The 15471-nt window shown below is 42.8% G+C and overlaps 2 protein-coding genes across 2 annotated transcripts; one reads left to right on the forward strand and one right to left on the reverse strand.

Moving 5' to 3' along the window:
- Positions 1 to 1687: 1687 nt before the first annotated feature.
- LOC131265653 (phospholipase B1, membrane-associated-like) lies at positions 1688 to 6252 on the forward strand. The gene is made up of 6 exons (XM_058267943.1): positions 1688 to 2015; positions 2092 to 2270; positions 5052 to 5494; positions 5576 to 5693; positions 5773 to 5849; positions 6108 to 6252. Exons 1-6 carry the CDS (start codon positions 1688 to 1690, stop codon positions 6250 to 6252), a joined length of 1290 nt encoding a protein of 429 aa, XP_058123926.1.
- A 5453-nt stretch (positions 6253 to 11705) lies between these two features.
- LOC131265662 (phospholipase B1, membrane-associated-like) lies at positions 11706 to 15026 on the reverse strand. The gene is made up of 6 exons (XM_058267954.1): positions 14714 to 15026; positions 12822 to 13000; positions 12307 to 12749; positions 12111 to 12228; positions 11949 to 12022; positions 11706 to 11841 (listed from the first exon to the last, which is right to left on the reverse strand). The coding sequence occupies exons 1-6, from the start codon at positions 15024 to 15026 to the stop codon at positions 11706 to 11708; spliced, it is 1263 nt and encodes a 420-aa protein (XP_058123937.1).
- Between the last annotated feature and the right edge of the window lie 445 nt (positions 15027 to 15471).

Below are 15471 nucleotides of genomic sequence, written 5' to 3' on the forward strand. Positions count from 1 at the left end.
TTAAAACGAACAACAAGAGAAGCGAGAAATCACACGCATTGGGTTGACGGGAAACCACCAGATTGCCTGTGTGGTTAACACGATACACAAAACCGTTGTGCTTTTCATGAATGGAAAGCAACAAATGGTGATGAGAAAGTTTTACCCACCCTTCCTGCGGGGGGTTTTCTGAAATACGGGGCGATCGAGGAAGCGCGGATCGTTCGGGAAGGAAGTGGTTTGGAATTGGACCGTCAACCGGTTTACTTTTCGGAACGCTGGCCACTGTAACCGTTTTACAGTCGATTACGCGAGCGGAATTATCGATTGCTTTGGGCGATCACCGACCAACATTCACGTCTCGACGGAGGAAGCTCGCACGTTTCCTTTCGCTTTCTTTCGAGTTCGCTCTTCGTTTCGTTTCACCCCGTGAGCGCACAATATTTATTGCACATTCGTATGAAGTAATTGGTATCTTTAGCGCCAAATTCGGTCAATGTATCAAGGTCGGACGCAAAGGTGCGGTTTTATGATGCGGAATGTACGATGAGCATTGTTAAATTATTGAATGTTTGCATAACGGTTATTTTGATTATGGTAGTGATGTGGGATGCATAATAAAGGGTTTATTATGATGTTACAGCTAGATTTAGTTTATTTAAAGAGGATGGTTTGGTTTAAAAATAGGCCAGAGTAGCAAGTTAAAACTGGGAATGTCCAAGCATTCGGAGTTTCCAATTTTTTTCAACAATGCAGAATCAAACAATTAAGAAGTTTATGGGACAGAACCCTCTTGTGGGAAAATTAATTAATCATTCCAAATCATCAAGTAAGCAATCATAATAAAATATCCAACTTGCTTAAGACAACTAGATTTTAGTAAAATGCATGCACAATGTTGCGTTTATATTAAGTGTACATGGAATTAGTTTTATTTCATCCACGTTTGAGTGTATTTTACAGTAGAAAAAACGATTTTTTATAATATAATTTGCTGTTATATTTGGCAAGTGTTTATTATAACTTAAAATTTAGTTTACAAAATTTGATGATAATATTAAATACTAAATTGTTTTTCATTGCTATCAAATTAACTGGATCTTGAGCAGGGTTCTGTTGGCATAGTCAAGTTTAGCGTGGAGTAAAAATTTAAAAAAGTATAGAACCATTTCAACGGAATATTCTGGTACTTCTGACAACTGTCGTAACAACCTTGAACCCAGAATTGAACTTTAATACTCATTAAGAACAGTGTACCACTATCGTTAATGTTTTATTTCTTAATGTTAATGAGGATGACTAGTTGTAATGATTCCTTAATGTTCATTGTTTGTGTTTTTTTATGTGTTTACATGTCGTTAAAGACATACTCATGCTCAAATTAGGTATATAAAAAGCTCAATAAGCTCTTGCGGAAAAATCAGTTTGTGGTCACTTCCGATGACGAAGTGCTCGATGACGTCGGGTGGAATTTCGTTGCGATCGTGACTAAGTGAGAAATTCTTCTGTTCCGGTTTATCCGTGCGCAAGATCCGTTAGCGATCCTTTCGTCTCCGTGTTTCACTTTCGTATTTCCCTAGTTTCAAGCCGATGCATTCATTATTCCCTCTTGTGATTCGTAACAGTTTGGGTCGAAGAGTAGCTCCTGCTTGTACTTATAAGATATCTTCTACTGTGCAACAGGTAGTCGCAAAGTTAGTTCCACAAAATGATCCTGCGACAGTGTCGCCCGGTGCTCCGAAGAAGCGTGCTGGTGTTGGTGTTGCTGGCGGTGACGACGTCGGTCTATGGTGCGACCATACCAAGGACTGGCTACGTGGATCCAACAGACCAGACGACGCTACTGGATGGCACCGCTATGCGAGCCGTGTTCCGGTTCCTGCGCACGTGGATGTTCAACGTCGTGGGCCGGACGGGCGAACGCACCAGTGGATCCTTCCTCCAGGACCGGGTACCTCCGGAAGTGCCATTTCCGTGCAACGTTTCGCTGGGCAGAAGTCCCAGGGTGCCAACGAGTGTTCACAAGCTGCGACCAGGTAGAGAGTGGGGCATTTTGTGTGAGTGAGAGATCGTTGAACGACGTTCTTATCGATGGTTTGACATTCGTGACAGGTGATATCAACGTGATAGCGGCCATGGGTGATTCGCTGACGGCCGCCACCGGGGCGTCCGCGTCCGGCTTCTTCGACCTGTACATGGAGAACCGGGGGCTGGCGTGGAGCATCGGCGGGCAGTGGGACTGGCGCAACGTGACCACCCTGCCGAACATACTGAAGGTGTTCAACCCGAAGGTAGGACAGTGGGTCTAGATGGAAACCGCTCGGCATCCCGCTCGCTGTAATTTGCCACTTCTGTGGATGGAAATGTTTTGTTCAAAGCACACTGGTCAAGTACAAGCATCTCCGCCTGTCCGGGTGCAACATTTCGGAGGTCTCATTATTTGATTTCGATTGCGCCTTTCGAAATCAGCGGCACTCGATTCGGGTGTTGCGCCTCCGAAGATGGCTGGTAAACGCGGCAGGCGGTTGCAACAGCCGGCGTGCAATAGTTCGTCCGCCAATTGCAGCTGCTGGAAGCGCTCGTTGTGAAATCGGCAGCCGTTCTGTACGAGTAAAAAGCCTTTTAAAATTGTGCCCTCTTCATTTGTTGTGGGGACTCTTACCAAAACATCACGTTTACCTTGTTATATACCTTGCGAAATGTGATTGTCCGCTGGAGCATTCAAGAAACCTGTTTACATGATTTGAACCTGGTCAATTTTAGAACCTCAAACAACTGCACCACGTTTCATGAGTAGATTTTCAACGAACCAATTTTACCTTTTTCTTGAGACATCAGCTTTCAATAATCGTATACAGCATTCTGTGGCATTATTGTAGATTATTTGAACCTCAACCTTGTTGAAGGTAGTAGACAATAAAATATATCAAGCTTCGAAGGGTATAATTATTTTATCCCTCAATTACGCTACGTAGTTTCATCCAAATGTTAAACATGTAAACAGAATGTTATGATGTGATCTCTTAATGGACATTAATTGGTATTTTTATGAACACTTGATGGACATTAATTGTTCGATAACAAAACAAAATATTCCCTTAGAAGTAGTAAAACTTAATCTTATTTAGGAAGGTATCTTTGTACATTGAAAAATAACTTTCATCGTACTTTTAGTGTAAGACTCTGTAGTTAATATTAGGATTAAAATGGTTATAGCAAACTGCCTTAGGGAAAAGAATTGTTATTGCTTTTCATTTTAGTTATTTTATATTCCTCTTCCTTATAAGCTGTTGAGAAAAACTGCCTTTACAAAACAGATATCACAACTACAATTAGTATTCATGTGGCATTTAAAATCGATAAAAAATTGCTTCTTTAAAGAATAATCTAATAAATCAATAAGGACAATTGTTGCTAATAGGATTAAATTTTAATTTGGTCAAATTCTGATGGGCTAAAACAAAAATTTGACAGACGTGTAAAAAAAGAAATAAAAAAAAGAGTTTTTTAAAAGTTGTAGACGATACAAATGAGATAGAATTGAAAAACACAATTATGTTCAAATCATTCTAACTTGTGTAGGACGATAATTGCAGAAATTCGTCGAAACAAAGAAGAGAAAGTGAATCAGCTTACTCTTTACTGGAAAATTGAACAAACTACTCTCTATGATGCAATCACGTTCGCTAAAAACCAATGACATCCCTTTGTGAGAGGAATCAATTTTAAGTACAGCACTAACTAACGGTAGGCTTTCCTGTGGGAAACCTTTTACCTCTCGCCGGTCGACTCCGGGCGCTGTGATTATCTTGTTAACCCTTCAAAACGGATGCCAATCTGACCGCTTACTTTCCCTACGTAGATGAAGTAATTGAATTAAAGGTTCGTTAATTGAGTATGATTAATTTTGGAATTTAGTAAATGCTTGCTGCTCGTTCGGAGAGCATTTTTCCTGCCACCCTTGGTGAGGGAGCAGATGCGTAACGAGTGTATGTATGTGTGTGAGTGTATGCATCCCTCCCAGTGACCTAACAGCATTACGGAGCCCATTCGGTGAACTTTGATCGCGACTCGAGCGAACTTTGATATTTTTCTCGGTGTGCCGTAGTTTTCCACGCTCAAACGAAACGGCGCTCGTTCGGGCGAAAATTGATTGCTTTCTCCTGGTGGCGATCGCGGAGCTCTGGCGGACGGCCAATTACAACTTGCCGGGTCGCGAACTGTAGCCGTGGTGTAAAGAAAATATGAACCCTGCAAATTGCGTCATGCCAGACGAGACTGGGCACAGCTTCTTCCGATGACACAGTGACCGGAAAATGATGCACTTTCCTGGCAGCGAAGAAGACGAGGAAAGGCGTACGTTATTCAGCTAATGCTTATGAGTGGTATTTTGCATAACGATTACCCTTTTTGTTTTTTACCATTTTAAAATGTCATCGGATATTTTTTGTTTTGTTTTAACTGAAACTTTTGCTTCTTTTTTTGTTTTTTATTTTACGGTATGTTCCTTATTGTATATAATTTTGCTTCTTTATTATTTTATTTTTTGAATAATGTTTCTTATTATGAATGAAAGGTTTATTTTATTTTTCATGTATTATTTCAAAGCTTTTCTTAAATGAGACTTTCTTTTATACAATTTTTTAACATTTTTTTAAATTTTACTTCTTCTTCTTCTTGGCGTAACGACCTTGTTGGTCATGCCTGCCCTGTAAAGGGCTTACGAGACTTTTACCCTATGTGTACGTGGATAGTCAGTCCTCTCGTACAGGGGAGGGTCCGGTCTCGGTTGGGATTCGAACCCACGCCGTCGAGGTGGTGAGCCCCGGCGCTCATGGGCCGATTTTCTAACCGGCGCTACCGCTCGGCTGTCGCGGACCCCAAATTTTACTTGCTTTCTTGTATTTTATTTTCCTATCTATTTACTTACGTTTTATTTTCTTTCCTGGGAGTATTCTTAATTAAATGAGGATTAAGATTCTAACGAAAATACTAAATAAAATCAGTGGTGTTTCGGCTTTCTTTTGCAAAACTTTGACTAATAATCTGTCGGTTTATTGCTTCTTTTCCAGCTGGTAGGCTACTCGTACGGTGACGCGTACCCGTTTCACCCGGACACACAGTTCAACATGGCCGAGATCGGAGCCGTCTCGTACGACATACCATACATGGCACGGGCCATGGTGCAGCGCATCCGGCGCGATCCGCGCGTTGACTGGAAGCGCGACTGGAAGCTGGTGACGATCGCGATCGGTGGCAACGATATCTGCTCGTTCGTCTGCACGATGCGCTTCCCGGAGCAGCTACCGGCCAAGCACCGGTTGCGGCTGCTGAAGACGCTGCGCTATCTGCGCGACAACATGCCGCGCACCTTCGTCAACCTGGTGTCGGTGCCGAGCGTGGCGAAGGTGGTGATGCTGCAGCGGAAACCGTTCGCATGCCAATCGCTGCACCATGGCGAGTGCTCCTGCTGGATCGGCAAGCTGTACAACCAGAGCGATGCCACGAGGGAAAGGTAACGTGGTCTGAGTCATTGTAGCCTTCAAAATCACGTTGGGTTTTTCCAATCAACACTATTTTCCCTCCATCCGCTTAGGTGGGCCAGGATACAGACGCAATACATACAAATGGAGAAGGAGGTTGCTGAATCTCCGGAATTTCGTGGTTTGGATGAATTTGCCGTTGTTTATCAGCCATGGTCACTAAACGTTACGGTTAGTTGTTACGATCGAAAAAGATACCAACATCGAGGTCTTGAAATGATTCCTAATGTTTATTTTTGTAAATTTTTAGATGGAAATGAATGGCAAGGATGTGGATTATTCGCTTCTCTCCTATGATTGTTTTCATATGAGTCAGAAGGGAAATGCGTAAGTTTTGTCTTTTGCTAGTTTTACTACTCAAGTTTGCATAGATTACCTTTTTGTGATTTCTGTAACATTAAATCTTTCAATATAATTTTTATATGTCTATTTTTTATCATTCTTTATTTTATTGATTTTCTATTTCTCAATTTACAACTCTATACGATTACTACGTTTATTGTGATTCCTTAGTTTTCAACCATTTCAATTTTTTTTTATTAAATCTTTCAAATCAAATCAAATCTCTCTTTACAAATCTTTCAGCTATGCCGGCACCGCACTGTGGAGCAACATGCTCGAACCCGTCGGCAAGAAGTCGTCCAACTGGCGGCCGATCTTCAAGAGCTTCAAATGCCCAACCAAGGAGGCGCCGTATCTCTACACGTACGATAACAGTGGGCGAAGTTAGTATCCGCCGGAGTAAAAGAAAAAAGAAACTAGTAAATGAGTGGAATAAGATAGAAGAACAGAAAGATATAGAGTGTCTTGGAGACGTAGTGATTCTAATGGAAATCAAACGATGACGTTGCTTGACAATCAGGCGCTACTAGGCAAACGCAAACGTGATGTGATAATTTATTTTGCTACCTTATTTAATTCGACCACCGTGGGAAAAGCGAGGGTGCTAGCGGAAGAAGTAGTTCGTTTTTAATGCAACCAAGCGGGATCTCTTCATAATCGATTTCAGTGCTGGAGCAATTTTCATTAGGTTGTAAGTTTGTAAGGTTGGAAAACGCACGGAGAAAATGAAATGAAATGAGGCAATCTGTATCGATCTGTAGGATAATTAATAAATGAAAACGAAACCATGTCAGTGGTACGGTGTGAAGTGGAACATAAATTGTTTAATCAACACGCGATGAAGACGATGGTGCCGGATAATGATGATGACGGAGCTGATGGTGCTGATGTCGGTGATAGGTTGTATGATGGTGATAAGTGATCTTCCAGTCAATGGAGCGCAGTTCGTTTTGATTTTTTACCTCCACCGAGAGAGTGCTTGCATAAGAACGTCAAGATGATGACGCACTTGGCGCACATTGAACAAGATTGTGATGGATTCGGAGACAAGTGTGAGGAGTTTGATTATAGAATGTGTTTTCGAAGAGATGCCATTTTCCTAATTCCTTGTGCTATTCAAATTCTACTCGAAAAAATAAGTTTTGCCTTTCTGTTGTTGTTTTTCGCATTTATAGTTTTCTTTCAAATCATCTACTACATTTCGCACAATTTGAAAGCACCAAACATGTACTTGGATTTTGGTTTATCCACATATTTCGTGCCACACGAGTGGCGTTGCAAAACGGAGGTCATCGAGTTCAGTGAAGTGTTGCACTTTATTTGCGCATTGTCTTACCTTTCCATCGAGGTGCTTCAGAAATTGCTCACCCTTTGCTCAGGTGTTGGATGCTGTTTGGGTTCATTCGTGATTTTTTCTCGTCGTCGTTTCGTCGAAAGTCCATTGAAAGCCACGTTTTTTTCTCTGGTGCCATTTCGTCGCCGCGCATAATTGTGCATACATGCATTCTCTTTGCGACGATGCTCCCGCACACACACACACACGCTTTGGTGACACGGGTCTGTGCGGTGAATGTCCGTGTCAGGGGTGGGGACAAAAACGAGGTAAAATGTGCAACGATGTCATCATGATAGTGAGGCATGTGCTGCGAACGTGGCCGCTAATGGCCCTGCATGCAGATTAATATTTTGCGAAAGTTTTTGTATTGATTTTGGTGAGCTTTAACCGAGTACTTGGGCTACAGAGTGTTTGCAAAAAATGTAGGAATTCTTAACTTCTTGTCGGAGTGTGGTTGAAATATGCTTACCTAAATTACTTTAAATTTGACAATTTTTTAAAATCACCTGTTCAGCAAAAACTGTTTCTGCTAGTTTTTTTTAGTAATCAAGTTAAATCTATACCAAAGATTTATGTGAAACCGTTATGGAGTCACAAGTTGCAAAAACCGAGCTTAGGGCTTCAAGCACTATTTGTGCTCAATGATGGCAAACATCGAACGAAGGGCAAATGGTGCAACGTATTCGCAGACGGCGTGTCGCTACTATTGATATACATTAAACGGATCGTTAAGCAGTCGAATGTCTTCTACCTTGAGCCCGGCGTGTTTCAGATTCGTAACTTTCGGTTGTTGCAAAATGTATGCATTGTTCTACGGCGTTATCTCGGTCGCACGACAGTATAGCTTCTAATTTAAACATTTGTATTCCAGCTTCTAAAAATTTCAAAGTTTTTCAACCTCGCGTCATAAAAACAACGATTTCTTAAATTAAAGCAATTTTATGTTAAACATTTTGTGAGACACAACTAATTTCTAAATTCTCAAGCTTGGTTTCAAGTAAACGTTCTAGTGATGTTAAATAGAATTTAGGTTCATTTAATGTTTATTGTCATGAGAGAAAGCTTTGCCCAAAATGCCGAGTAAATACGGGTAAACCTTTATTAGAAGGAAAATAAAAAAATGCTATTTTTAAGGCAATTTTGTGATAAAAAAAATGAGAAAAGTATGCAAATTGTGAACTTTTTTCTAAAGGACCTTCAATATCAATATCATATATTTCTCTAATCCGTATCCTAATTGGAGTTTCATTTGAAATCAAATGATTTGGTGAAATGAACTCTTAGACGAGTTTCTATTTTAGAATGCGTTGCTCTATACTATCATTCCACTATTAAAGGAACGTAAGGAGTAAGTTACCAAAGCAAACACTAAAAAAAAACGTTAAATGAAGGACTACGGGCAACAATGGAGCCATTTCGTTTCTCCTCATTGCACGGCTTACAGTTGTAAGTGACCCAAGTGAATCTATTGTACTGTCAGTATTAAAGTTGGGGGTAATAAACCTTTAAAACTCGCCTTGGGTTTCCTCCTTCCACTAAAACCGTTTGATCGCGTTAGATCGACGGCAGTAAATCATTTACGATACACACGCCTACCTGCGCGAACCCGACCGAAGTACGCCCGTAATGTCGCAATTATACGTAACTGCAACGGGAGCGAGTTATTCAATGTGTGTAAAATAAACTGATCACCGTGCGGGACACTTCTCCGTTTTTCTCCACGGCCAAAGACGGCCCATTTCGCTAGTTTGGCGCGCGTGCGAGCGACGATGGCCTTATATGATATGGGCCAGCAATTGCAGCCGTTTTGCGGTTGTGCCAGCGACACTTTGTAGCACACTTTGTACAGTGTGTCGGTGTTATATGATGCCACGAAGGGGTTGGTTTACCGCAGTTCCGAGGATCGAAACCGAATCGATTGCAACCGGTTGATAGGACAGGTGACGAGTTGGTTGGTGCAGTTCTGATGGGCTTATGTTGTAATCGCCTTAAAGAAAATTAATTTTGTCAAATGCAATATTTTGCCATCTTTGGTGCTTATATTTCCAACAGTTATGACTTGTATTTGGCACTGAATAGTTAAAATACTAGTAGTTCTATTAGTTACTAGTAGTAGTACTAGTTTACCTAACCCTTTTCTTCAAAAAAATCACCTAATGCAAAACCATAAAGTCCATAAACTTTATGTTTTTGCATTAGGTGATATTTTTTTTACATTTTTATCATACTGTAGACACATCAGTATAAATATCATCTATTGCATATCTTTCCTTTGCTTTTGTAGGGAGTTTTGTTTACACTAACAAGTCGACCAATACTGAACCCCTCGATTCTGTTATTTTTCTCTCATTAAATTGAAGCACTATAGATGTTTTTGAAGATTTGTTTGATCACTAGGTTTTGATAAAATCCTAATTTTGTATATGAAATTCAGTTTTCCTAACACGAACAAAACAAATATGAATAAACTTAACAAAACAAAAACAGCACTTCATAAGAATGAACAACCTCTTTATTTGTGTCACACAAACTAAAGGTTGTCTACAACTTTCGGTAGTCTTTACGTAGAACAATGACAAATCGAAACAATTTCGAAATTTAGATTGATATAAGCCAAAATTTAGGCTCATATACGGTACTAATGAATATATGTAACCATCAACCTGCGTATGTTTGCATTGCTACTACTGTACTCCAATGCGAGCGAGATATGTCAAGGTGTATTCATCAAAAGTTGTACAACATGGGAGAAACGATTACATATCAATCATTTTAAACATGTCTTAATCGTAACTATTAAATTAGACCTTTCAAAACAACTTAAAAACATATAGAAATATAGAAATACAATAGATAGTGGAAAGTCATGTCTAGAACTGCATTTCAAGAGGTGCTTCCTGCAAGTATTTCAAATAAAGAAAGCATAACTTTTGAACAACCATAAAAATACAGCTCTCAGTTAAAGAGTTAAAAATACAACCATTTTTTCCACCCTTTCTTAACCGAGCATCGTCTGGGAGTCAAGCTAGTTCAATAATATTTTTCGATTAAAAACTTCGATTCGATTTAAAAACGTACTAACAATAAAGCATTAAAAAGTTTATATTTCCTTTAGGTGTATTTTTACTATCAAGCATGGCTCAAAGCTTGTTTCAAATATGTTTCATTCCTATGACTCTTGACAGCGACTCCGGAACGAAAGATGCAAGGAACCCATGCGTTATAGGTTAAACAAAGCATTTAAACTCTCTTCACCCGGGTGCGCGGTTATCTGTCTCGGTTCCTGCTGCCAGAGGGCATCTCCGTGGAGGCCCATTTTATAATTCGATAACATAACGCTTGATTACCTTTGAAATGGGCGATCGTTATGAGTGCGAAAAGCCAAAACCGAACCGTGGCCGCTTCGTCTCGCGCCTCGCCACCGTGACTCACTGTGGCTAACTTCTGTTTGTTGTTGGAGTTTCGTTTTTCTTTCCCCCAAAACAAATCCGACCAACTAGGCCGCGCGGAGAAAGAGGAGAAGTGGATGGATGGAGCAAAAAAATATAAAAACATCCATCCGAAATAAGACAAGTCCGTCGACATAATCATCACACTCGGCTCGGCCGCGGTCTTGCGTCTTGTGCCACTGCCGGAACGTGTCTCATGGGACGCTTTCGCAGGCGATCCCAAATAAGCCCGGCGGTACGCCGCAAACCGTTTGAACGCGATCGTGTACAACATCGACGAAAAAGCAGAAAGAAGGTTAACACAACATGGCTACCGCTGGAGGGCAACAGGGCGATTCGAATAAAACGAAATAAAACATCGTTGTTTACTTACCGTCGATCGCCACCAGTCCTGGGATGGGGCAAGCCGGCACTCGCCCCGGTGTGGTACGTTTTATGAATGAAACAAGCTGCCCGATATGTTTTGGACCGACCGGGTTGACAGTTGCGGATGGGGGCGCACATTATCTCATCGTGCGTTGGTTGGTGCGAGCCGTTTTTGGGATGGTTGTGCTGGCAGCTAACTAGCGTTAGCCGCTGCGTCTAGGGAACACAGACAGAACCGCACTGGGGCAGGGCAGCTTTCACTGTGGACTTTTATTTCTGATGACCTAAGTAAGGGAGTTTGCTGTCGGGGGACGTAAGTTTCATTCACGAATTCAAAGGCGGGCTGTGGAAGGCGGATTTTACGAGACCATCAGGGGTAGGTCTACAAAGGAGACTGAAGAAGAGAAGACGCGGAGGCATTCGGGAAAGCGAAAGGGCCAATTCTGGACTTCGTGTGTAGCCTATAAACCGGACGCTTATAAAATAACTCATTGTAACCATTTGTGTTTGATTTCGATTCCGATTCCGCTTGGTATTTCGAACATTGTGAACCGGACTTTTATTTTCGTAAAACTCCCCCCTCTCCCCTCCATTGCTTGCGTCCCGCGATTTTTTATCCAACTCCTTTCCATCTGAAATACCCCTCTTGGTAAGAAGTAAACCCGAACAGCTGATTTGAACTCCCGGGGCCTAGCTGTTGTCGTAGGTGTAGATGTAGGGAGATTCCTGTGTTGGACACCGGAAGAGGTCGATGCCCGGTTTCCAGCCGGTGCTCTTCTTACCCGGCGGCTCCAGCAGGTTGTTCCAGTAAGCCACGGCCGCTTGTCTGTGTTTGGGAAACGGGGGGAGAAATCGGTTTATCATGGCTCGGATTATGACACCGCCGGAGAGGAAGTGGCGGACCTCCCCGGTGTAGACGCGCGTGCTACTTACGCATGGCCTTTCTGACTCATATGGAAGCAGTCGTATGAAAGCAGCGTGTAGTCGACCTCGTTCCCTTTCATGAGCTGCGAAAACAGAAACGAGCGGGAGAAGTTTTCGTTGTTGACGTGAGATAGTGGATCTATAAAACTAAGCTCCGGGTGAGATGCTCACCGAAAGGTTCCTCGTCCACGGCTGGTGTACGACGGCGAACTCGTCGAGTCCACGGAACTCGTCCAGCATGGCCACCTCCTCCTCGACCTTACGGTATTGCGTTTGTATGCGAGCCCATCTGGAAAGAGAGTTTGTCGTAGGAGTCGCCACAGAAGATTTACGGGAATGCAAAGAGATTCACTCTGGAGATACCAACCTAGCTCGGGATTCTTTGGTAGAGTTGTGCATCGGGCCAACCCAGCAAGGACACTCGGCGTGGTGTAGGATCCAGCAGATCATCGGCTTCTTCTTGACCGACACCACCTTCGACACGTCCGGCACGGACACGATGTTGACGAGCGTTCGCGGCAAGTTGTCGCGCAGGTAGCGCAGCATCTTCAGCAGGGAACGCCGGTGCTGCGTCGGCAGCGACTCCGGGTCCTTGAGCGTACACACGTACGCGCAGATGTCGTTGCCGCCGATCGTAATCGTCAGCATCTTCCAGTCCCGGCGGAAGTTGACGCGCGGATCGGTGCGAATGCGCTTCACCATCTGGGCGGCCATATGTGGCAACTCCTTCGAGATGGCACCGATTTCTGCGTTGTTGAACTGCGAGTCCCAGTGGAAGCTGTACGAGTCTCGGTACGAATACCCGACGAGCTGCAGCAGAAAACGGTACACAACCATTAGGAAAACGAGACCCTTTTTTTGTTTCACCCACACCCGTCTCACCTTGGGATTGAATATTTTCAAAATGTTCGGCAACGTAGTCGCGTTCCGCCAGCCCCACTGGCCACCGATGCACCACGATAGGCCTCGGTTTTCGGTGTACAGCTGCAGGAAGCTGGTAGCCGCCGCCCCGCTGGCGGTGATGACGGAATCGCCGATCGCCGCCACTACATTTATGTCACCTTTAACCGGGGGATAGAGAGAAGGGATGGTGAGATCCGTGTCCGGACGATATCGGGAATTAATTGCATGTGGAAGGCACCAATTAAGAAACGAAACTGTTCATTAGCTGTTCATCTGATACGTGAGCGCGCTGACATGGTTCATTATGATTCTTTGCGACTAAATGGGACGAGAAACATCTTCTGTTATTGTATCGAAGATTTATGCAAATCATTTAATTATAGTTATTGCAATAAGATGGCAACCTTGTCCTTACTTATCCAATCAAGAGTTTTTATGACGCAGATTTATCAAATAAAATTGCATAGAAAGAGCTTTAATGAATTTTCGATTTTGATAGGGTGTTTCATTAAAAAAATCGCGAAACAATCAATTTTGAAGAGAATTTGTTACGTTTTTTCATTATATTTTTTAAATAAAAGAATGTTCATCCCAAATGTTTAAGACCCTCCTTTACTTCCTTCCTTAATAAAGAAAGACCCCTTTGCAAAAGCTAAGACATCAACAAGATTAAATATGTGGATTTTTCAAAATGGTTTATTTCCTACGATGCATCTGAACAAATGAAGTTAATAGTATAAGAAAAGTATATGGAGATTCAGCTCTCTGTAAAATAAGGTACTCATAAAGTAAAGAAAGAAAAAACAAGTGACGAAGAAAATCGTTCCTAAACGATACAAATATTGTAAGACCAGAACTAGAATGGATTTAATAAAATTATGTAAGCTGAGCTAATCGAGAAAATGACCAACAAGGATCATCAACGAAGTATTTAAAAATTTTCATGTTTTATTAATGTGACAAGAGCTGATCTATTAAATTGTCGTAAATATTGTTAATTTTAACCAAAAAGTATGATATTTAAAACCATTTTGCATAATGTTCATGCTGAAAAATATTAAAGTGAAAAATATGGAACATGCTGCACAATAAAAAAGGAGTGACAAATAAAATAAAATAGTTCATCACCATATTATGTAGGGATGTTAGTTCCTTGAAATTTAAGATTTTTAAAGCTGACATCACTAATAGTTAAATAAGCATCATAGAAATATTTGGTTTTGTTTTTAGCAATATTTCATCACAACAACCTCCCACACTGTTTCAGCTAACGATTCGGAGCGAATCAACCCTCGCTGTTACTGATCAAACTGTCTCGATTAGCCGCCATGAATCAGCTCGGAACGGTTTAGTAGTAAGCGGTTCGCGGTAATGATCTCGAATTTCTTTCACCTTCATTCACCCTCCCATACAATTTGGGGCAGGTCTTGTTGGTCAGTAAGGTTGTTGAGTTTTTGACTCAATGCTGGCTGGAATATTACAACAATATTCACGAACACCAACAATATTCCGTCCCGTTCAAGTGCAAACCGAGCGGCCGGTGGAACAATGTGTTACGTAACAGTGTCACATTAGGCCGACATTTAAAGACGACACGTCGCCCGGTTGGCACGCGTTCCAGAAACACCAGTCGATAACTCGTTTAGCTGGTACAGAAAGGGGTGTGTTTTGCAAAGGGTGCCGCGTGCCCGACGTGGTGTATGCAAAGAGTCTTCATCATCGGACGATGTTCGATGAATGCAAATTTTCGGCAAACAATATTTAACGCGCCGGCATACTTTCTGCGGACGCCGCCGTTTAACTTTCGCCATCGCGAGCTGCCAGTGCAGCCCAAAATGCATTTCTAATGAAGCACGACTCGCGAAACTTACCGGGACGAAGCTTGTGCACACTGGTCGGAGGTTCGTGGCTCCGACCGAGCGCCACATCGCACGGGAAGGGTACGGTTTCCGGGATTTTCTTCTGCAAAAAGTTCCCGCTCGTCTTCAGGCCGGTCCGGCCGGCCATCATCATCGTGAAGTTGCGGTAGAGGTGAAAGATGACGCGCCACTGCGCGTTGTCGAAGATGGTCGGCTGGAAGGCGCTGATGGCGGCGTTCACCTTCCAGCGGTGGAATTTATTTTCGTGGCACAACAGCAACAGCAGCACCAGGAACACACTGAGCGACGTCTGTGGCAGCTGCATGGTGGATTTTTGTTTTTCGGTTGTGAAGCGGGCGTCCAAAAACCAAGCGGCGAACGTCGGAGAGACTTGGTGACCGGCAAGCGAGGAACCCCTCGGGTCGGGTGATTTGACTTTTCCCAACACAACCCTCACTTCACGCTACACTACCCGGCCGCTCAGTCTGATGGCCACACATAACTGGCTGATTTGAGGGTTGGCACACATACACGCACACACACACGCACACTTTTCACCAACGAAACATCACCGAAAATCAGTAGCGTCGGTAGTAGCAATTTTTGTCCGATTAATACCAACGCCACTGGGGTGGGGAAAGATGATTGAATCAAGTCACCGGTCGCGGAACACGTGGCCCAGCCTTGACGTTTGCCGGCTTCAGCGAGGAGTGATTAGCGAGTTGTCCCGCCGTGACCGGGCCCGGTACGCGGAGCGATGCCACTTTTGT

The sequence above is a fragment of the Anopheles coustani genome, chromosome 3, assembly GCF_943734705.1.
Source record: "Anopheles coustani chromosome 3, idAnoCousDA_361_x.2, whole genome shotgun sequence".
In the NCBI taxonomy this organism is placed as follows: domain Eukaryota; kingdom Metazoa; phylum Arthropoda; class Insecta; order Diptera; family Culicidae; genus Anopheles; species Anopheles coustani.

Excerpts from the sequence above, each read along its gene's own strand:
- LOC131265653 (XM_058267943.1), top strand. The coding sequence starts at position 1,688 with ATGATCCTGCGACAGTGTCGCCCGGTGCTCCGAAGAAGCGTGCTGGTG. Across the intron at positions 2,271-5,051 it reads TGAAGGTGTTCAACCCGAAG|CTGGTAGGCTACTCGTACGG; the intron begins GTAGGACAGTGG and ends CTTCTTTTCCAG. Across the intron at positions 5,850-6,107 it reads ATGAGTCAGAAGGGAAATGC|CTATGCCGGCACCGCACTGT; the intron begins GTAAGTTTTGTC and ends CAAATCTTTCAG.
- LOC131265662 (XM_058267954.1), bottom strand. The coding sequence starts at position 15,026 with ATGCAGCTGCCACAGACGTCGCTCAGTGTGTTCCTGGTGCTGCTGTTG. Across the intron at positions 12,750-12,821 it reads TGAAAATATTCAATCCCAAG|CTCGTCGGGTATTCGTACCG; the intron begins GTGAGACGGGTG and ends TTTCTGCTGCAG. Across the intron at positions 12,023-12,110 it reads CGTGGACGAGGAACCTTTCG|CTCATGAAAGGGAACGAGGT; the intron begins GTGAGCATCTCA and ends CTGTTTTCGCAG.